This window comes from Mizuhopecten yessoensis, unplaced genomic scaffold (genome assembly GCF_002113885.1).
Source record: "Mizuhopecten yessoensis strain PY_sf001 unplaced genomic scaffold, ASM211388v2 scaffold1961, whole genome shotgun sequence".
Taxonomy (NCBI): domain Eukaryota; kingdom Metazoa; phylum Mollusca; class Bivalvia; order Pectinida; family Pectinidae; genus Mizuhopecten; species Mizuhopecten yessoensis.
This window is the reverse complement of record NW_018404308.1, coordinates 914,022-936,894: the sequence shown is the minus strand read 5'-3', so window position 1 is coordinate 936,894 and position 22,873 is coordinate 914,022. Positions and strand designations below refer to the sequence as shown.

Genomic DNA, 22,873 nt, shown 5'->3' with positions numbered 1-22,873 from the left:
AGATGATACCCACCCTGATCACAACATTGATCAGCCAGACAGAGATGATACCCATCCTGATCATAACATAGATCAGCCAGACAGAGACGATACCCACCCTAATCATTACATAGATCAGCCAGACAGAGACGATACCCACCCTGATCACAACATGAACCAGCCAGACAGAGAGATGATACCCACCCTGATCACCACATGGATCAGACAGACAGAGAGATGATACCCACCCTAATCACAACATGGCTCAGCCAGACAGAGACGATACCCACCCTGATCACAACATAGATCAGCCAGACAGAGAGACGATACCCACCCTGATCACAACATAGATCAGCCAGACAGAGACGATACCCACCCTGATCACAACATAGATCAGTCAGACAGATAGATGATATCCACCCTGACCACAACATGGATCAGCCAGACAGAGACGATACCCACCCTGATCACAACATGGATCAGCCAGACAGAGACGATACCCACCCTGATCACAACATAGATCAGCCAGACAGAGACGATACCCACCCTGATCACAACATGGATCAGCCAGACAGAGAGATGATACCTACCCTGATCACAACATAGATCAGCCAGACAGAGACGATACCCACCATGATCACAACATGGATCAGCCGGACACAGACACGATACCCCCCCTGATCATAACATTGATCAGCCAGACAGAGACGATACCCACCCTGATCATAACATTGATCAGCCAGACAGAGACGATACCCACCCTGATCACAACATGGATCAGCCAGACACAGACATGATATCCACCCTGATCACAACATGGATCAGCCTGACACAGACACAATACCCACCCTGATCACAATATGGATGAGCCAGACAGAGACAGTACCCACCCTGATCACAACATGGATCAGCCAGACACAGACATGATACCCACCCTGATGACAACATGGTTAATCCAGACAAAATGACAGTACCCACCTTTTGGTTGTTGAAGACGAGGGCCCACAAAGCCGAGGCAGCCACACACTGGATTTGTGTGTTATCACTGGTCAGACACTCCAACAGGTGGGGAAGTAGCTTGTCTGTCAACACAGAAACATAATCAAAGATGTCAATACAGAAACATCAGAGATAACCTTTAAAAGAAATATTATTCCTCAACACAAAAACATTATCAGTCGAAAACTTTTACAATAAACATGAGTCTATCAACAGAAAAATATAAAACCAGTGAAAACTTTACATTATCAAAGATGTCAACACAAAAACATTATCAGTCGAAAACTCTTACAATAAACATGAGTCTATCAACAGAAAAATATAAAACCAGTGAAAACTTTACATTATCAAAGATGTCAACACACAAACATTATCTGAGATAATCTTTATGTTTAACATCAGTTTGTCTATCAACAGAGGAGTGTTGACACCTATACTGACCACAGGCGAGAAGTTTAGGTTTGTTACTGGTGTGACAACATATATTACAGAGGACGAGGTCAGTAAACATCAGTTTGTCTATCAACAGACCAGTGTTGACACCTATACTGACCACAGGCGAGAAGTTTAGGTTTGTTCCTGGTGTGACAACACATGTCACAGAGGACGAAGACAGTACACATCAGTTTGCCAATCAACAGAGGAGTGTTGACACCTATACTGACCACAGGCGAGAAGTTTGGGTTTGTTACTGGTGTGACAACACATGTTACAGAGGACGAGGACAGTAAACATCAGTTTGTCTATCAACAGACCAGTGTTGACACCTATACTGACCACTAGCGAGAAGTTTGGGTTTGTTACTGGTGTGACAACACATGTCACAGAGGACGAGGACAGTAAACATCAGTTTGTCTATCAACAAACCAGTGTTGACACCTATACTGACCACTAGCGAGAAGTTTGGGTTTGTTACTGGTGTGACAACACATGTTACGGAGGATGAGGACGGCACACTCCTGGACCTTCCCTTGACCACTCTCCACAAAGTCTAACAGCAGGTCTACACAGTCTAAAAATAAAATATAACAGTAGTCTAAAGTATAACTTACAATACAAATATAACAGTAGTCTAATGTATAACTTACAATACAAATATAACAGTAGTCTAAAGTATAACTTACAATACAAATATAAAAGGGAATTGAATTTACAATGTAATACACAAACAAGGAAGTGGAGACATTTTCAATATTGTTACAAACGAACACACAAATTGAATAGAAAATATATAAAAAATAATAATAACTGCAAGCATCTACTGACCATCCAAAGAAAAAGATATTGGCCACTGTTTGTGTCCTTACCTCCTGTTTTGAGCAGCATCTGCTGACCCTCCACAGAGAACGAGAGATTGACCAGCAGCTCCAGCCAATACAGTTCCAGGTTTTGCATACGTTTGGATTTTTTGCTTTTTCTAGGATTCAGACTCAGGAATTCCCTCAGGAAGTTACTCTGTAAATTTATGAAAACATTTTTGAATTCAGAACAATGTCCTTTATTACAATTCAGAGTAATGTCATTTAAAAGATAGGTAACATATCATTGATAGGGCTGTAACGATACACCTATGCCACGATACGATACGTATCATGATATCTACCCACGATACGATACATTTTGATACGATACAGAATGGCGAAATGTTATGCTTCCTCTTTAAATGCGTCGCCATGTTTGATGTGTTCCCCGACTTGTAACTTACATCTACGAAACAAATGTGGCAAGTGGAGAGTGATTTTCCATCGGGGACATTTAGCCGGAATCCAAAATGCTGCCAAACGGGCGAGCGAAAGGAAGCGGGAGTTTTTTTAATTGAAGCTCCACCATGTTGCATGCTTGTTTATGCCAAGTTTTGTAACGGCAACAACTATTGCACACCTTTTATCATACGAGCCAATCAAATTTTACGTTACGCATGTATGGTTAAATTCCGGAAGACAGGTAAGAATAAAAACCGAAACACGGAAAAAACATATCATACACCGAACCAAAGCAATTTAGCGCGGTTTTTGGTGCACAGCGGTGTATTGTTAGAGCCCTTATCATTGAAAGAATCAGATATCAGATTCAGACCTATATATATAAAAGACTTTATAGAGAGCAATAGTTATCACACACTTTATCCTTCTGAAGCCCATACCGTACTGTACATACCTTAAACACAATATTCCTGCCCTCGGAGGATAGCGTGAGGGTGGCGAGGAGTGAGAAGAGGGTGCGGAGGGTGGTGTCCTTGATGCCCTCTCTCCCTGTCAGACGTATGAGGCAGTGAACAAGTGAGTTATTACTGAGCTGTTGTGACTTCTGACCTCCAGAAGAGGCTGAGGTCGTAGTGTACGCCAGGGAACTTGTAGCTGGAACATTGTAAAATAATACATTCATAAGGATCCTTAAATCCAGTTCTAGCAATGGAAGTATGTATACGTAGTGCAATAGTTTATTTTACAGAGATTTAGGAACTACTTCCCTTGCTTGATATCCAACTCAATTTGTATAAACATATTTTTACATTGATTGTGACAATAGTTCTTACCTGTTGGACAGTGAGCGATGAAGGTGGTGAGAAGGGAGAGAGCAGACGACATGACAGCTAGGTCTAGTTGACACCATGCCCACAGTCGGTGTATGATGTTGTGTAGACCGGAGTAGTAGCACGCCATCTACAACAGACAGTACAAATTGTATAAATGTTCTATAACGAATGATATACAGAATCAGTTTTTGTTCAAAAGATGAAACTTCTTTCATAAACATCTATTATGGTGACTTGTTCGAGATCCTCTGTTTAGTATCTGTTTTATGTGACTGTAATTCTACAGTTTCATAATCCTGAGTTTAGTAACACATCAGTCTGTAAGTAACACATCAGTCTGTTAGTAACACATCAGTCTATGACTACAACCTCAGTCAGTGAGAAACACATCAGTCTGTAAGCAACACATCAGTCAGTTAGTAACACGTCAGTCAGTGAGTAACATGTCAGTCTGTAAGTAATGCGTCAGTCTGTGAGTAACCTGTCAGTCTGTGAGTAACACGTCAGTCAGTGAGTAACTCGTCAGTCTGTAAGTAATGCGTCAGTCTGTGAGTAATACATCAGTCTGTGAGTCACACATCAGTCTGTAAGTATCACATCAGTCTGTGAGAAACACATCAGTCTGTTAGTAACATATCAGTCTGGAAGTAGCACATCAGTCTTTAAGTAACACATCAGTCCGTCAGTAACACATCAGTCTGTGACTAACACATCAGTCAGTAAGAAACACATCAGTCTGTGTGTAACACATCAGTCAGTTAGTAACACGTCAGTCTGTGAGTAACTCATCAGTCTGTGAGTCACACATCAGTCTGTAAGCAACACATCAGTCAGTAAGAAACACATCAGTCTGTTAGTAACATATCAGTCTGTAAGTACCCCATCAGTCAGTGAGAAACACATCAGACTGTAAGTAACACATAAGTCTGTGAGTAACACATCTGTCTGTGAGTTACACATCAGTCTGTAAGTACCCCATCAGTCAGTGAGAAACACATCAGTCTGTGGGTAACACATCAGTCAATGAGAAACACATCAGACTGTAAGTAACACATAAGTCTGTGAGTAACAGATCAGTCTGTGAGTAATACATCAGTCTGTGAGAAACACATCAGTCTGTGGGTAACACATCAGTCTATGACTAACACATCAGTCGGTGAGAAACACATCAGTCTGTAAGCAACACATCAGTCAGTGAGAAACACATCAGTCTGTGAGTAACACATCAGTCTGTGAGTAACACATCAGTCTATGACTAAAACATCAGTCAGTGAGAAACACATCAGTCTGTAAGTAACATATCAGTCTGTAAGTAGCACATCAGTCTGTGACTAACACATCAGTCAGTGAGAAACACATCAGTCTGTAAGTAACACATCAGTCTGTGAGTAACACATCAGTCTGTGAGTAACACATCAGTCAGTGAGTAACACATCAGTCTGTGAGTAACACATCAGTCTGTGAGTAACACATCAGTCTGTGAGTAACACATCAGTCTGTGAGTAACACATCAGTCTGTGAGTAACACATCAGTCTGTGAGTAACACATCAGTCTGTGAGTAACACATCAGTCTGTGAGTAACACATCAGTCTGTGAGTAACACATCAGTCTGTGAGTAACACATCAGTCTGTGAGTAACACATCAGTCTGTGAGTAACACATCAGTCTGTGAGTAACACATCAGTCTGTGAGTAACACATCAGTCTGTGAGTAACACATCAGTCTGTGAGTAACACATCAGTCTGTGAGTAACACATCAGTCTGTGAGTAACACATCAGTCTGTGAGTAACACATCAGTCTGTGAGTAACACATCAGTCTGTGAGTAACACATCAGTCTGTGAGTAACACATCAGTCTGTGAGTAACACATCAGTCTGTGAGTAACACATCAGTCTGTGAGTAACACATCAGTCTGTGAGTAACACATCAGTCTGTGAGTAACACATCAGTCTGTGAGTAACACATCAGTCTGTGAGTAACACATCAGTCTGTGAGTAACACATCAGTCTGTGAGTAACACATCAGTCTGTGAGTAACACATCAGTCTGTGAGTAACACATCAGTCTGTGAGTAACACATCAGTCTGTGAGTAACACATCAGTCTGTGAGTAACACATCAGTCTGTGAGTAACACATCAGTCTGTGAGTAACACATCAGTCTGTAAGTAACACATCAGTCTGTGAGTAACACATCAGTCTGTGAGTAACACATCAGTCTGTAAGTAACACATCAGTCTGTAAGTAACACATCAGTCTGTGAGTAACACATCAGTCTGTGAGAAACACATCAGTCTGTGAGTAACACATCAGTCAGTGAGTAACACATCAGTCTGTGAGTAACATATCAGTCTGTAAGTAACACATCAGTCTGTAAGTAATACATCAGTCTGTAAGTAACATATCAGTCTGTTAGTAACATATCAGTCTGTGACTAACACATCAGTCTGTGAGTAACACTTCAGTCAGTGAGTAACATATCAGTATGTAAGTAACACATCAGTCTGTAAGTAGCACATCAGTCTGTAAGTAATGCGTCAGTCTGTGAGTAACACATCAGTCTGTAAGCTGATGAGATTGAAAAAAATAGCAATTCCCAAAGTACAATTCTAATAGATTTAATTTTCAGCCAAAAAAGATATCAAATGATAAAAGAGAAAAGACAAAGAAATTTTTACTTTCTGTAAACCATTCTATTTTTGTGTGTAATTTGTCTTGTGCAATATGCCCATATGTAGATTTACATAAGATTGTTAATTCAGAATGATCCCATTTCATTATCGATAATACATGTAATTATCTTTAGTACATGTAATGATCTTTAGTACATGTAATTGTCTATAGTACATGTAATTATCTATAGTACATGTAATTATCTATAGTACATGTACTATAGTACATGTAATTATCTATAGTACATGTAATTATCTATAGTACATGTAATTATCTATAGTACATGTAATTATCTATAGTACATGTAATTATCTATAGTACATGTAATTATCTATAGTACATGTAATTATCTATAGTACATGTAATTATCTATAGTACATGTAATTATCTATAGTACATGTAATTATCTATAGTACATGTACTATAGTACAGGTAATTATCTATAGTACATGTAATTATCTATAGTACATGTAATTATCTATAGTACATGTAATTATCTATAGTACATGTAATTATCTATAGTACATGTAATTATCTATAGTACATGTAATTATCTATAGTACATGTAATTATCTATAGTACATGTAATTATCTATAGTACATGTAATTATCTATAGTACATGTAATTATCTATAGTACATGTAATTATCTATAGTACATGTAATTATCTATAGTACATGTAATTATCTATAGTACATGTAATTATCTATAGTACATGTAATTATCTATAGTACATGTAATTATCTATAGTACATGTAATTATCTATAGTACATGTAATTATCTATAGTACATGTAATTATCTATAGTACATGTAATTATCTATAGTACATGTAATTATCTATAGTACATGTAATTATCTATAGTACATGTAATTATCTATAGTACATGTAATTATCTATAGTACATGTAATTATCTATAGTACATGTAATTAACTATAGTACATGTAATTATCTATAGTACATGTAATTATCTATAGTACATGTAATTATCTATAGTACATGTAATTATCTATAGTACATGTAATTATCTATAGTACATGTAATTATCTATAGTACATGTAATTATCTATAGTACATGTAATTATCTATAGTACATGTAATTATCTATAGTACATGTAATTATCTATAGTACATGTAATTATCTATAGTACATGTAATTATCTATAGTACATGTAATTATCTATAGTACATGTAATTATCTATAGTACATGTAATTATCTATAGTACATGTAATTATCTATAGTACATGTAATTATCTATAGTACATGTAATTATCTATAGTACATGTAATTATCTATAGTACATGTAATTATCTATAGTACAGGTAATTATCTATAGTACATGTAATTATCTATAGTACATGTAATTATCTATAGTACATGTAATTATCTATAGTACATGTAATTATCTATAGTACATGTAATTATCTATGAATGAACATTTTTCAGAAGATTTTAATTAGCAAATGAGTGTGGCTGTGCTCATGAATTTACATGGAATATTAAAGCAATAAAGCAATTTACAGTAATTTCATTTTCGTACCATCATACAGATACATTTACATGTGGTTAAACATATGTTGACAATACATTACGAAGGGAAAAGCCAGCTACAAACCAACCTTGGCCTCAAGGCTCTGGAAAATGAAGTTGCGCAGGAGGTCAAATGTGAGGATAAGGTCACTCAACAGAGGGTCGTCCTTCTTCCTCGTGTTTGGTTTGCCAGGCTGGATGGACTCCATGTTGAGTTTGGCGTGAGTTTGTTTGACGTGGTCAATGACACTCTCCACCAGGCCCGCTAGGGAACAATCAAATCATGGAAATGAAACTACAGCAACCATACGGTCTGGAGTTGGCTTCCAATCAACACTTTCAAACATATCTTATTTAAAGAAAATATCAAATGTTGTTTATAATTTGCAAAATGAAATGATTATACGTGATGTATCATAGCTGCGTTGTCCACTTTGTTTATAAGTCTAAATGTCTATATTGTTCACTTCCTACAGGTTTGCGAGTCAAAATATCTATATTTCATCAAACCCTGTAATCATGTATTATGGCCCTAACATCCTTCATCACAGGCCTGACATTGTGTATCATAGTCTGACATTGTGTATTACAGGCCTGACATTGTGTATCATTGCCTGCGACTAAAGAGCTACATTTAACCTTGTAAATAGAAATGATGACACTTTCCTATGTATCAACCCCCAATCTTTTAAATGAAAACTGGAAAATGAGGAACACAAGATAAAACTTACATTGGAGAGCTGTGTCCTTGGCAGAGCTGGAGATGGCTAGCAGCGTCCGCAGGCAAGTGGCGGCATGGATATGGTCGGATTGCTTGTAGTCAGGGGACTTCAGACACGAGTGTTCATACACATTGATCAAGACCTTACAAAGCTGGCCACCTGTAGTTACCTCCCCTTCGTCTTTATCTGTCGTCTCTACAAAGTAATATTATATAGGAACACTTCAGAATAAAATTCAAATATATATATATATATACTTAATATATTAAGCTAATCAATGATGACATCAACTGTTGAGAACTCATGAGATACTCTTATTCATTAAATTTTTGTATTCTGTATTGTGATCCCCTGATAACTAAATCAGTAGCTACAGACCTGACTTTAGAGGGGTATTCAGGAGACCAGTGACGGTTATGGTGTCCTCTGCTAGCTGGGGTTGTCTCCCCACCAGTCTGCCCTCTTCACTGAACAATATCGACAGGAATTGTAAACAATTGTCAGACAGGTGTTTGTTGAGGTGTAATCGCTTCTGTAGCACAGACTGCAATGTTTCTACAGTAAACAAAATACAATGTACAGAAATAATTCCTTTATAAATTATAGATTATGATCTATAATAAATATAATGTTTATTCTATTAAATTACCAATACTTCATGTACAGAAATTTAAGAAACCTTATCATTTATTACAGATCTAATATCCAGGACAGAAATTTTTGTTATGACAATTTATTGGATAAAATACAATGACCTTCGTAAGTGTTGACATAAAGCAATACTACATACCTGCCATGGATGTCCAGAGCGTGTGGGCAGCCATGGTGAAGCTGTGGAGGGCGGAGGCCCCCTGTAGCTGTAGAAGGGCAGTGAGAAAAGACAGCACAGAGCTCCAAAGGGCCTGACAACATCCATCCACATCTGCAGAGCCTGGCAACACAGTTTTTAACTAATGTGAACAATCTTTAAATCTTAAAAACATGGTTCTCATTTACCACACCATTAGAACACTGTTTTCCTGTCTATCATTCAAACTTACAGCAAGGGCTGACTTTTATTTAAAACTTAGATCTTTGGCAATAATTTGAAAATATGTATGGGTCTGACATTTGATGAAAGACATACAGGCTGGTGATACACACCCTCAAACCTGATGGTGAGGAGAGCTGCTGTGGACCTGATGAAGCCCTCATTGGCTAACACTTCCTGTCTGATGGGGGTATCGTACACCACACAGGCTCGCAAAAGATCCAAGATGGCCGCATACATGTGCAGTAGGTCACAGAAGACAAGTTCCAGCTGGTCAGAGCACCCCTCCTCCATCTCTGTCATGTACGCATCCAACAGGTTTGTGTCCACCATGCTGGGGACAGAGGCAAATAACGGACAATGGTCAAATATCACACAAAGGTCATAATATCACGTAAAGGTCAAATATCACACAGAGGTCAAATATCACATAAAGGTCGAATATCACACAGAGGTCAAATATCACACTAAGGTCAAATACCACACACAGGTCAAATATCACACAAAGGTCATAATATCACGTAAAGGTCAAATATCACACAAAGGTCAAATACCACACAGAGGTCAAATATCACACAAAGGTCAAAGTTGCATTTCAGTTGATAAATTACAAAGGTGAAATTACTTGAGAATAGAGGGAATGTTATAACAGTGGGTTACTGTTTTCTTTGTTACAGAAATAAAAATCATGAGATGCAAAATGACTGTGACTTCTGATTGTTCATCTGAATAGGATGATGCCCTCGTTGACAACCTGTACATAGGAAAGCTTACATGATGAGGACATGACAATGTCTTATTTGGTTAGAACCTGTACATAGGAAAGCTTACATGATGAGGATATGACAATGTCTTACTTGGTTAGAACCTGTACATAGGAAAGCTTACATGATGAGTACATGACAATATCTTACTTGGTTAGAACCTGTACATAGGAAACCTTACATGATGAGGACATGACAATGTCTTATTTGGTTAGAACCTGTACATAGGAAAGCTTACATGATGAGGACATGTCAATGTCTTACTTGGTTAGAACCTGTACATAGGAAAGCTTACATGATAAGGACATGACAATATCTTACTTGGTTAGAACCTGTAAGTAAGAAAGCTTACATGATGAGGACATGACAATGTCTTATTTGGTTAGAACCTGTACATAGGAAAGCTTACATGATGAGGACATGACAATATCTTACTTGGTTAGAACCTGTACATAGGAAAGCTTACATGATGAGGACATGACAATATCTTACTTGGTTAGAACCTGTACATAGGAAAGCTTACATGATGAGGACATGACAATATCTTACTTGGTTAGAACCTGTACATAGGAAAGCTTACATGATGAGGACATGACAATATCTTACTTGGTTAGAACCTGTACATAGGAAAGCTTACATGATGAGGACATGACAATATCTTACTTGGTTAGAACCTGTACATAGGAAAGCTTACATGATGAGGACATGACAATATCTTACTTGGTTAGAACCTGTACATAGGAAAGCTTACATGATGAGGACATGACAATATCTTACTTGGTTAGAACCTGTACATAGGAAAGCTTACATGATGAGGACATGACAATATCTTACTTGGTTAGAACCTGTACATAGGAAAGCTTACATGATGAGGACATGACAATATCTTACTTGGTTAGAACCTGTACATAGGAAAGCTTACATGATGAGGACATGACAATATCTTACTTGGTTAGAACCTGTACATAGGAAAGCTTACATGATGAGGACATGACAATATCTTACTTGGTTAGAACCTGTACATAGGAAAGCTTACATGATGAGGACATGACAATATCTTACTTGGTTAGAACCTGTACATAGGAAAGCTTACATGATGAGGACATGACAATATCTTACTTGGTTAGAACCTGTACATAGGAAAGCTTACATGATGAGGACATGACAATATCTTACTTGGTTAGAACCTGTACATAGGAAAGCTTACATGATGAGGACATGACAATATCTTACTTGGTTAGAACCTGTACATAGGAAAGCTTACATGATGAGGACATGACAATATCTTACTTGGTTAGAACCTGTACATAGGAAAGCTTACATGATGAGGACATGACAATATCTTACTTGGTTAGAACCTGTACATAGGAAAGCTTACATGATGAGGACATGACAATATCTTACTTGGTTAGAACCTGTACATAGGAAAGCTTACATGATGAGGACATGACAATATCTTACTTGGTTAGAACCTGTACATAGGAAAGCTTACATGATGAGGACATGACAATATCTTACTTGGTTAGAACCTGTACATAGGAAAGCTTACATGATGAGGACATGACAATATCTTACTTGGTTAGAACCTGTACATAGGAAAGCTTACATGATGAGGACATGACAATATCTTACTTGGTTAGAACCTGTACATAGGAAAGCTTACATGATGAGGACATGACAATATCTTACTTGGTTAGAACCTGTACATAGGAAAGCTTACATGATGAGGACATGACAATATCTTACTTGGTTAGAACCTGTACATAGGAAAGCTTACATGATGAGGACATGACAATATCTTACTTGGTTAGAACCTGTACATAGGAAAGCTTACATGATGAGGACATGACAATATCTTACTTGGTTAGAACCTGTACATAGGAAAGCTTACATGATGAGGACATGACAATATCTTACTTGGTTAGAACCTGTACATAGGAAAGCTTACATGATGAGGACATGACAATATCTTACTTGGTTAGAACCTGTACATAGGAAAGCTTACATGATGAGGACATGACAATATCTTACTTGGTTAGAACCTGTACATAGGAAAGCTTACATGATGAGGACATGACAATATCTTACTTGGTTAGAACCTGTACATAGGAAAGCTTACATGATGAGGACATGACAATATCTTACTTGGTTAGAACCTGTACATAGGAAAGCTTACATGATGAGGACATGACAATATCTTACTTGGTTAGAACCTGTACATAGGAAAGCTTACATGATGAGGACATGACAATATCTTACTTGGTTAGAACCTGTACATAGGAAAGCTTACATGATGAGGACATGACAATATCTTACTTGGTTAGAACCTGTACATAGGAAAGCTTACATGATGAGGACATGACAATATCTTACTTGGTTAGAACCTGTACATAGGAAAGCTTACATGATGAGGACATGACAATATCTTACTTGGTTAGAACCTGTACATAGGAAAGCTTACATGATGAGGACATGACAATATCTTACTTGGTTAGAACCTGTACATAGGAAAGCTTACATGATGAGGACATGACAATATCTTACTTGGTTAGAACCTGTACATAGGAAAGCTTACATGATGAGGACATGACAATATCTTACTTGGTTAGAACCTGTACATAGGAAAGCTTACATGATGAGGACATGACAATATCTTACTTGGTTAGAACCTGTATGTAGGAAAGCTTACATGATGAGGACATGACAATATCTTACTTGGTTAGAACCTGTATGTAGGAAAGCTTACATGATGAGGACATGACAATATCTTACTTGGTTAGAACCTGTATGTAGGAAAGCTTACATGATGAGGACATGACAATGTCTTACTTGGTTAGAACCTGTACATAGGAAAGCTTACATGATGAGGACATGACAATGTCTTACTTGGTTAGAACCTGTATGTAGGAATCCTTCCTCAGACAGGTAAAAGTATCCTGAGGTGCCAATATCACCAGGTTACGTAGGAACTGACACACAGAGGACACCAGGGAGGGCGTGGCAATACTCTGGTACTCCAACTGTTCCCCGGTCAGAGTACTGCTGCTACTGTTACCTGTAGGGTCTACAGAACAAATTCAGTGTTAACAAATCAGGTCTACAGGACAAACTCAAAATCAGCAGCTCAATCAGGATAACAAACTCAATCTATTGGAGGAACAGCTCTGGAGGGGAAGAAGAATTTAGAGGGAAACACTCTGTAGGGGGAAATAAATTGGGGGAACAGCTCAGAAGAGAAACAGATTAACATCACAATTAAGCCTTTATGAATGCCGATTGATAAATTTTCTAGTAAATGGCAGAAAAATTGTCAATATTTGATAATCTACTGTCAAGCATGAATGTTTGGAATACTCAAATCCTATTACATTAAAACCCACAGCCTTTTACAACCTACTGGCTTTTAGAGCTGACATACTTTCTGAGTCTACTGACTGATGGTTTGTTTGGTCATTAAAGGATGTGTAAGGTTTTGGTGGAATCCACTGACAGGTGAGCCTATCTACCGAGATCAATGCCTTACAGATACTGACCAGTGGTGCCTTACAGATACTGACCAGTGGTGGATCAATGCCTTACAGATACTGACCAGTGGTGCCTTACAGATACTGACCAGTGGTGGATCAATGCCTTACAGATACTGACCAGTGGTGCCTTACAGATACTGACCAGTGGTGGATCAATGCCTTACAGATACTGACCAGTGGTGCCTTACAGATACTGACCAGTGGTGGATCAATGCCTTACAGATACTGACCAGTGGTGCCTTACAGATACTGACCAGTGGTGGACCAATGCCTTACAGATACTGACCAGTGTTGGATCAATGCCTTACAGATACTGACCAGTGGTGGAATTGCGTGTCTTACTGCCACTGGAGATAGACGTCTGATGGATGTGTTGTCTCCCCTTTGACCTCGGCTGTAACCACAACAGACATTACCACATTAAAAGTAACAATCAAAATGATTTATTTTGCTGGATTTTAGATTAAAAAAATAAATCAGCAAAGAACTATTCTGAGAATTAAATTCTTACGTAAGAAAAATACATCAAAATGAAAATAAACATGAGATAATTTTGTTACATCCCAGTGTTGTAGCAGTAGTAGTAAAGATATAGGTACGTACCTGGTTACTCCCCGAGGTACTCTGAAGCCCATCTGTTCCAAACTCCGCTGAAACACAAATTATAGCTTGTTCTTAGATATCGTAGTATTAAATAATTGTGAAGTTAATCATTTAATGTTATATTCTAAGAATTATCATTTTCCATCTACTGGCAACACTTTTATCAAGAAGGAGATGGCCTTGACCTTTGATACCTACCTAGAGTAGAGAGTGTCGAGTCTGAACCTGTGGAGGAGAGATGACCGACCGGTACCTCCAGGACACTGACCGGTTGGATGGTGGGCTGGGCGTAGAAGTTACATAACAGGACAAGCATCTCCTGGTAAAATTGGCTGTGGTGAAGTAGAGCCAACAAGGCAGTCAGGCCGACCAGAGACACCTAGTGGTCAAAGTTAGACGAGTCAAAACACTTCCTATTTAACAACATATACACTTTATAGATTTACTGTAGAACTTTGGCAGTATGTGCTATCAAAAATCTGGATACATACTATCCACACTCTAATACTTTGTAACTGATTATCACAATAATAGTTAAAGCTTGTGGAATTTGTTTGGATCACTAAAAAAATTCAAGATATAATCAGTTTATCTGACATAAAGTATGAAAAAACAAGGTATTGCAGATCCACTCAATCAGAGTTGAAGTTGAGGGATGACATAGTTTGAAGTTTTGAAGTTACAAAAGTTCAGGCTACTATATTGTCTTACCTCAAACTCAGTATCTGTAACAATAGGACCCTGCCACACGTTCTGTTCTAGCTCCACACTGCCACATGGCATCGTCTGTGATGTCATGTTCACCAGTAGTAATGCTGCCTGCTGACGAACCATGCTGCATTCTGCTTGATCCAGCAAAACACTGAACGCTGCTCCCCAGATGCCTCCTGGGATATGTTTACAGTGGGAGGTCATGACGATACGACCTGGTTCTGTAGATGTCAAGGCAACAGCTATCCCAAGGCCAGCAGCCCTCACCTGTAACAGATATAAAATAGGTAAGGGGACTGTGGTAATAGAAACAGCTTGAGTAGATGCTGAATGGGTATAAACAAAAGGTTCTAGTATCCTTAAGACAAGTAACAAATTCAGAGGATTACCAATGAATTATTGTGCACTGGTACAGATTATTACAATAATCTATGAGTAGAGAATCATCCTACAAGAATAGCACTATAGTGCTAATGTTTCATTGTTTCAAATATGCGATGTTTAATAAAAATTATTGTATCTTGTATCTTGAGAAAGAAAGATGACAGAAAATTGCATGAATAGTATTTCAAAAGCACCAGGGACCCTTTCGCGTATCCGGTTCAACTGGTTTGTCTGTTAGTCCTGGCACACCTGCAAATGTTTATGCTGGCCTTGTGAGGCTTTGTCGAGGCTCACCTGAAGTCACCATCAGATTGCTAGGTCTGACCTTATTTCATAAACAAACAACTCTGGTCCAACCAAATGCTGACCAGGTGTCAACAAGTTATTTGTGTCTGTAGGTACCACAAACCAAAGTGAAATGTAACAACTCCTAATTTCTTTATTTGCGTCCTTGGACATACATACCTGCCAAGTGACCCGATTTCGTCGGGTTACACCCGGAATTTTAGCCCTTCACCTGTTTTTATAACTTCATCGACAAGTAATTAGTGAGGTGTTTTAACGAATAATTGAGTTGTTTTTACAATTGTATTTACGTAGTATAGATTGTATTTTGAAGGTAACGTTATGTCTTCTTGAAGGAAGAAGTCGTTATCGGGACTTGCAGGTTCTATTACACGAACTGCTAAAAGAAAAGATAATTGTTCACACATCAAATGTCGTAGGAAAATGAATTAATCGCATATTTAAGTTGGATCTGGTGCTAAAAACGACGTTACTTAGACATTCAAAAACACGCACAGGCATTTGATGATTTGTTTCTGTCAATCAAAATGATCCTGACAATAAGAATTCAAACCCCGCTCGTACAAAACTGATATTTTATATGAGTAGGTTGCGACATCTTCTTGTCAGGACCATTTTAATTGACACACAAAAAATGCCTATGAAAACACAGCATCAGATTTATTATTATGAATTAATTTTATAAGTTGTTTTGTTCACAAATCTTTTTTATTTTTCAGCTTTGAATTTGGTATTGTGGGTGAGGATCAGCTAGATCTGCTGGAAGAATAGTTAAATTAATGTAGAATGTACCTTTTACATCATTAAAATATTAAAGTTCTAATTTAATATCTACTTTTCTTATATTTGTTGTGAAGAAGACGTCGCACGCTATGACCCTCTTTTTTATTTTCAAAAGAGGGTCATCACCCTCTTTCAGTATATCCGAGGTTGGCAAGTATGAACATATGAATTAATCTCATTCAAAAGTCGATTACTGCCTCACCTCAGGGTCTCTGTAGGCCCACAGTGTTAACATCCAGATCAGGCCGGAGTCCCCTGTCAATACACTGCGGGATGCATCAGACTTCTGCTGCATGTGGGACCACTGCCTTGCCCAGTTCTATAAAATACAAAATTATCTCCCTTGATCACTGATCTATCAGTGATTCCCTTTTGTAAAATACAAAGTATTTCAACTGATCACTGATCTACCTGTGTTTCAGTTCTCTACATTACAAGTTATCTCCCCTGATCTATCAATATCAATAAATACATGTACTGGCTTCCAGTGTATTGAGGTATCAATTTATTATATTTAATTCTTGATTTTTACTTTATAATCAAAATACATGATTTAAATCAGCATTATAAACTTTATATTAAATTTTATAAGTAGATGTATATCCAATATATAAACAGAAAACCAGTAGAAGGATGACAGAGGTAGCTTGTAGGTGAAGAGTTACGTCAATTAGCCTGTTGTCTGATTATGTAGCTATCTGGTGTATAAATTGTTAGGACAATCACCTTGTCGTCTGAGTATGTGGCCATCTCATGTGCGAGGTGTCGCAGACACAGTGTGGCTGACTTGGTGACACCCTTCCCCATGTAGGACATTGATGTCCCTCCACGCCCTATGTGGAAGGCTGACACGACCTGGTAAAATATTAACCAAACATGAAGGATTATTCCAACAATCAAACACAATTCAATTCTAGGACGTACCTCTGGTATACATTTACCATGGCATACAAAATGAAATATCTGATAAAAACATTAAACGATTCACAGAGACAATGTTTATAATACCAACAAAAACAATGCAAAAAAAATCATAAAAACCTAAATGTTCAGTCTCTGGACCTAAAAGTTGTTAATTTCTTTATAACAGTAACCAATCTAGATCATATATTGCTCTTGGACTTAAACACAAAGAACCTTGTCTTGATCGAAAGGCAAATTAGGTAATAACTTCCCCATGTCCATCAGAATGGGAGAAAAATTGTAGAAAAACAGGTTAATTTTGTTATGCTTTGTTCTTTGCTTAACACCTTTGCACAACATCTAAGCTCATAAAAAGTCTACCTAGGAAGGAAAAGGAGAAGAGACAGAGGGCCAACATTTTAAACTTTGATTAATTCAATGTTTCTTCAATGTAGGCAGATGATACAGAAGAACATCCCCACACCCACCCACCCCTTGCAGAGGGAGACTCACATTAATTGCCCCTTATGATAACATGAAGTCGGATGCAGCAAGCCTTTTCTTTCATCGGGCCTGTAGGTGCAAATTTATAGTCAGTCTGACCTCCCATCTTATAACAGATTATAACCTACCTCCAGTAAACAGTGGAGCACCTGGGAACAAAGTGCCCCACTGTCTAGCTCTGTACTCTCATGACTCCAGCCTGGTCTGAAACACAGCAAAAACATTAGGTAAGCAACCTCCGAAACAATTCAATTAACTACAAAATACATTAATCCATACTCCAATTTTATACATAATATCAGTCCTCACATTTTACATCATAAAACATTTTAACAAAGTACACAACAAATCTAATAGAATACAGAAATAAGAAGAACCTGACACAAACTCAGTAGATAAACATTTTAAGGACTCAGCCTACCTGGCTGTGATGTGCATCAGACACTGGAGAGTTCCCTCAAGGGAGGCTAGATTGTAGAAGTGAGGGGCATCAGTCACATTGAGCCGCTGGGTCAGCTGATGGGAGAGGTCGCCTCTTAACTGCTGGATCTTCAGTCTGTATAACAAGAAAAACTACATTCAGATTTATAAGTTTAACATTTTTGTCAATGTTCTACACTAACTGTTAATATAGACGTTAGGACTGGTGTGAGGTCTAGATAAGGTTGTAATTTATTAAAATAATTAGTGATCACCTTTCTGAAATGAACTACCAGGTATATAGAGAAATGCTCTGCTTATTATGGAAAACAATCCCTGCAAACTTAAGCAAAAATCGTTAATTGTAACATCAATTGCTATTCCGTCTTTGCGTATTGCAGAGTTATCTTCTCTTGTGAGCAGGTATTGATTGTGACGTCATTGGTTTGTGTGAGAAAATTACGTCGTTTTCTCAAAATTTAATGACGTTACTCTCACAAACAAATGACGTAACAATCAATCCCTGCTCTCAAGAGCAGATAACTCTGCAATACGCAAAGACGGAATACTGCTATTCATTGTTTCCATAGTAAGGGAGATGTCCCATTGTCATGGTATGGTATAGTGTATCAGTGTTCTAGCAACCAAGGACTAGACAGAAATTTCATTGTCAGAAATGCACATATGCCTGTGTGATTGGCAAGAAATACCCCTGGGTATGTTAACAATGATGGTGACACAGGTGTTTGTTGGTGACCGCTCAGATTCCAGTGATTTTAAACAGTAAACAACACAAAGAGAATCTCTAAAGCCACTAAAAAGGTGTATAAATCACTGATACTGTCTTTAATATTGATGATAGACATATTTTTATAAATTTGTAAATTACTCCACAGTAAACCTTTTATCTACTGATATAAATAAAGATGTATAATGGGGTATGGCCTACCTTCTACACAGCAGGTAAGGAAGTTTACTATTGTACATTGCTATAAAAGACAATAGCTCCTTGTCCAGTGTCCTGTAAAACATAATATTAATGATAATCACTGGCTTAAGTCACATAATGTCCTACATGTACTGACTTTCTCTGTAGAAGTGCTGCTGAAGCTTTCATTACAAATTTGAACCTTTTATATCAAAAAGGAAAATTATCTGATTATAACTTTAAACATTAGATATTTAAAATCAAACAGGTAAATTTAGTCTTTTGAAATTCTACATTTAAAATATTTGATATTCCTAAAGTCAATGTATTTGTACATCAGGTCTAGCTCTAGAAGAAATAGCACATCCTCCTGATCCTGAGAATGTGGATATTGTGTCACCTCTTTATGTTAACATTTTCTGGAACATCCCTGGCTTCTCCCTTCACTGATGCTCTGTGAAGCAGACCAATCAAAGTGCCCGATGGTTGGTACAACATCTCCCCCAGCCATTGTAGTGTGTTATCTGGCACACCATTGGTCAATTTTAGAGCTATGCAAATGAATTTGAGCACCTCTTGTAACAGGGACTCGTCTGCCGTCAGGGATGGGGTCACCTTCAGAAACCTGAAACATACTTCACCTTAAAGCAGGTCTTTTATCACTAGGGCTGCAACGATATATTGCATCGTATTGAATCGCGATACTTTCTCGTGTACCGTATCAAATTATTTTTTTGCCTGTATCGCGATACACAAACAGTACTGAAATTATTGATGAATTTTTATCAAACTCTGAAAAAGTGTACTTATTTTTTTTAATCCATTAGTAAAGATGTGTCCTGTGTGCAGTCATACCCAAAAGTACTAAACATCATACCAAAATATAATTTGATAGTACTTACAATAGAAGCCTATAACAAACTCGAAAAAATCCTGTACTCAAATCAATCATTATATAGTTGACCTTTCAAGCAGATATTTGTATCGTGATACACATTGCACTGTAAGCATCGTGAGGTAAGGGTATCGTTGCAGCCCTACTAACACTGACATCAGTCTACAACCTAACAGTAAAGCATCGATGAACCACCGCGTCCAATGTGTTAGACCACTGTGCCACTGGGACAGGTAACCATTACACCAGATGTCGCTTAATATCACTTCTCATTTGTCAGAGAAAAGCATGATATTAAGCAAAATGTGACATAAACAGAAAATACGTTTTTCTGACATTTTTCAGCTGCCAAAACCCAGAAGTGACCATTTATAAAGATTGTTGAATAAAGATATTTGTATCTGAGATGACTTTTTCTTCATTAACAGTGAAATAATTGTCTTTTATTTCTACTGTAAGTATCAGTATTGTTGCAAGATATAATGACCATGTTTTCATTCAGAAGCAATTTCTAACGATCCGAGTCAGAGTTAAAATTTCCATAGGAAATCTTCAAATATAAATATAACTTTACTTTACATCTGAACACAGTTCTATATCACAGAATTAGATTATACGTCTGTGGCAGTATTACGTGGACAAATTTGATCAATTATACATTTGAATCCTATGGTGAATATAAACGTCACAAACGAGAGTTCAGGAAAGAACTTGACAGGGCATGCGACGATTTTGAACAAAGTCAGTTTAAAGAACTGCTAGAGGCTGCGGAAATGGACACGGGGACCTTTTACAGAAAAATACATGTGGAGAATAAATAGACACGTATTTTAATGCAGAAATGCTGGGAAAGTATCTCTGTAGCGAAAGTATCTCTGTAGCGAAAGTATCTCTGTAGCGGGGGTATCTAATGCATTGAAAGACATGAAAAATGGTAAGGTAGGAGGGGACGATTATATCGTTGTGGAACATATCTGGTACAGTGGTCTGTACTTGTTAAATTTCATATTGCAACTTTACAATTTAATACTTGAAGTTGAGGACTATCCATTGTTTTTTAAACATGGAATAGTAATATTGATTCGCTCTTCAAAGGAGGAAAAAAGACAAACTAGATATGAATAATTATTGAGACATAACCTTAACTCCTGTATTTCAAAAACTATTTGAGAAAGTGCCGCACAAAAGAATTCTTAAAGTATGCGAACATATATCAGTTTTCCACACAAGTTCTAACAAGGTTTCCGTTCGAACAGCGGAAGCTTATAATTAACTGCAGCTTTTACAGTTACAGTGGCTGTGTGCCATCATCTCAAACTTGGTACAAACGTTAATAGCTAAATCTGGCGTATTTTGTCATGTCCCTGTGGTGATACCTTTGTATATATTTACTTCCATGTGGCATTTAAGAGTGATAAATGTTTTTCATTGGTTTTATAACGCTGAGTTTTTTTGTGAAAATATTGGCAGTCATAATTTATAGAAAAATATTACTTGAAAATACATTTATTTTTATTTTGCTTGAATAGGAAATGACTTGGCCTGCTTCAACAATGAAATAATACTTTAGTGTAATTGAATTTGCCGGGTCGGCGACGACTGCTCGTACATAACGAAACTAGATTTACTGCACATTTTGCTGTTGTTTGTCATGTGGTCGTAATCAGTACGTTTGTTGCAATAGATTGAGTTGAATCGAGCTATAGATATTAAAATTATATATGACTTTTGAAATTCTGTAAATCGGCAAGCGAGTCCACTAGCCGACAGACTAGTTTCGTTTTATACAGAACAGAGACGCCGAAGAGACGCCTTAGTAACGCTACTGTACAGCACTTACAATATTTGCGATTAATTTAACAATTCTGTTAGAGAAATGAATACATTTGTGAAAATCAACGGCTATAGGGATATTGTTTGCATGATAATGGAAGTTTTACACCGAGAAATTAATTCAATGTGGGGAAGCCCTATTTATAGAATTTGTTGTGTTATGACGTCAAGTCAGCTGTTATCCAGCAAAGTGTCAGTACCGCTTCCTAACATAATTATACGCTGTGTGGAGTATACAGTCGAGTATTATTGTGACATGCTATCATTCGGTATCGTTTTCTTTATATATAATTTATGTAAACTTGATATCTAAAAGAAAGTCGTATTATATCACCAATATAAAGAAAGTTTCTCGCAACTCTGTCATGTAAGCCTCCATAGCTCAGTGGTTAGAGCACTGGTCTTGTAAACCAGGGGTCGGGAGTTCGATCCTCCCTGGGGGCTGTTATTTTTTTATATTTTTTTCCTCTCAGCTGAAATTGGAGAAACTAGCACATTCGTCTTAAGAATTTCAATTTGTGGCAATGATTTAATATATACTTATGAAAGAAAATACATTAAGCTACATATTGCAACTGACATATCCAATTCTGTAAATAGTTTAAGACTCTTTCATGTCCTGGGGTGTAGGATAGGGAAATTCCACCCCAATTTTTTTTTTAAATCCGAGGGTGGAATGTCCCTATCCTTCACCCTTTGGCATGAAAGAGTACTTTTCTATCATTCCAACCACAAGAATACATGAAAATGCATTTGAACTGGCCACCATTTTGAAAATATAAATCCCGCTCCCCCTGAGCTTTTTAGACGAAAACGAATCAGCCAGCCAGATTAAGCATAT

General features: G+C 37.5%; 1 protein-coding gene and 1 non-coding gene across 2 annotated transcripts in view; one reads left to right on the top strand and one right to left on the bottom strand.

Moving 5' to 3' along the window:
• LOC110443594 (rotatin-like) overlaps window positions 1–22,873 on the bottom strand; it is a 56,110-nt gene that overhangs the window by 7,147 nt on the left and 26,090 nt on the right. The window contains exons 25-45 of the mRNA XM_021487900.1: window positions 19,705–19,929; window positions 19,326–19,397; window positions 18,378–18,512; window positions 18,085–18,160; window positions 17,276–17,404; window positions 16,752–16,868; window positions 15,077–15,343; window positions 14,564–14,744; window positions 14,366–14,412; window positions 14,081–14,156; window positions 13,122–13,299; window positions 9,585–9,805; window positions 9,232–9,372; window positions 8,820–8,996; window positions 8,451–8,636; window positions 7,809–7,984; window positions 3,515–3,641; window positions 3,136–3,335; window positions 2,286–2,433; window positions 1,868–1,990; window positions 958–1,061 (exon numbers count right to left, since the gene is read on the bottom strand). Coding sequence (XP_021343575.1) covers window positions 958–1,061; window positions 1,868–1,990; window positions 2,286–2,433; window positions 3,136–3,335; window positions 3,515–3,641; window positions 7,809–7,984; window positions 8,451–8,636; window positions 8,820–8,996; window positions 9,232–9,372; window positions 9,585–9,805; window positions 13,122–13,299; window positions 14,081–14,156; window positions 14,366–14,412; window positions 14,564–14,744; window positions 15,077–15,343; window positions 16,752–16,868; window positions 17,276–17,404; window positions 18,085–18,160; window positions 18,378–18,512; window positions 19,326–19,397; window positions 19,705–19,929 — 3,106 coding nt within the window. The remainder of the gene's footprint in view (window positions 1–957; window positions 1,062–1,867; window positions 1,991–2,285; window positions 2,434–3,135; window positions 3,336–3,514; window positions 3,642–7,808; window positions 7,985–8,450; window positions 8,637–8,819; window positions 8,997–9,231; window positions 9,373–9,584; window positions 9,806–13,121; window positions 13,300–14,080; window positions 14,157–14,365; window positions 14,413–14,563; window positions 14,745–15,076; window positions 15,344–16,751; window positions 16,869–17,275; window positions 17,405–18,084; window positions 18,161–18,377; window positions 18,513–19,325; window positions 19,398–19,704; window positions 19,930–22,873) is intronic.
• On the top strand, window positions 22,404–22,476 carry Trnat-ugu. Its single transcript has one exon. It is a non-coding gene; the product is annotated as a tRNA-Thr (tRNA).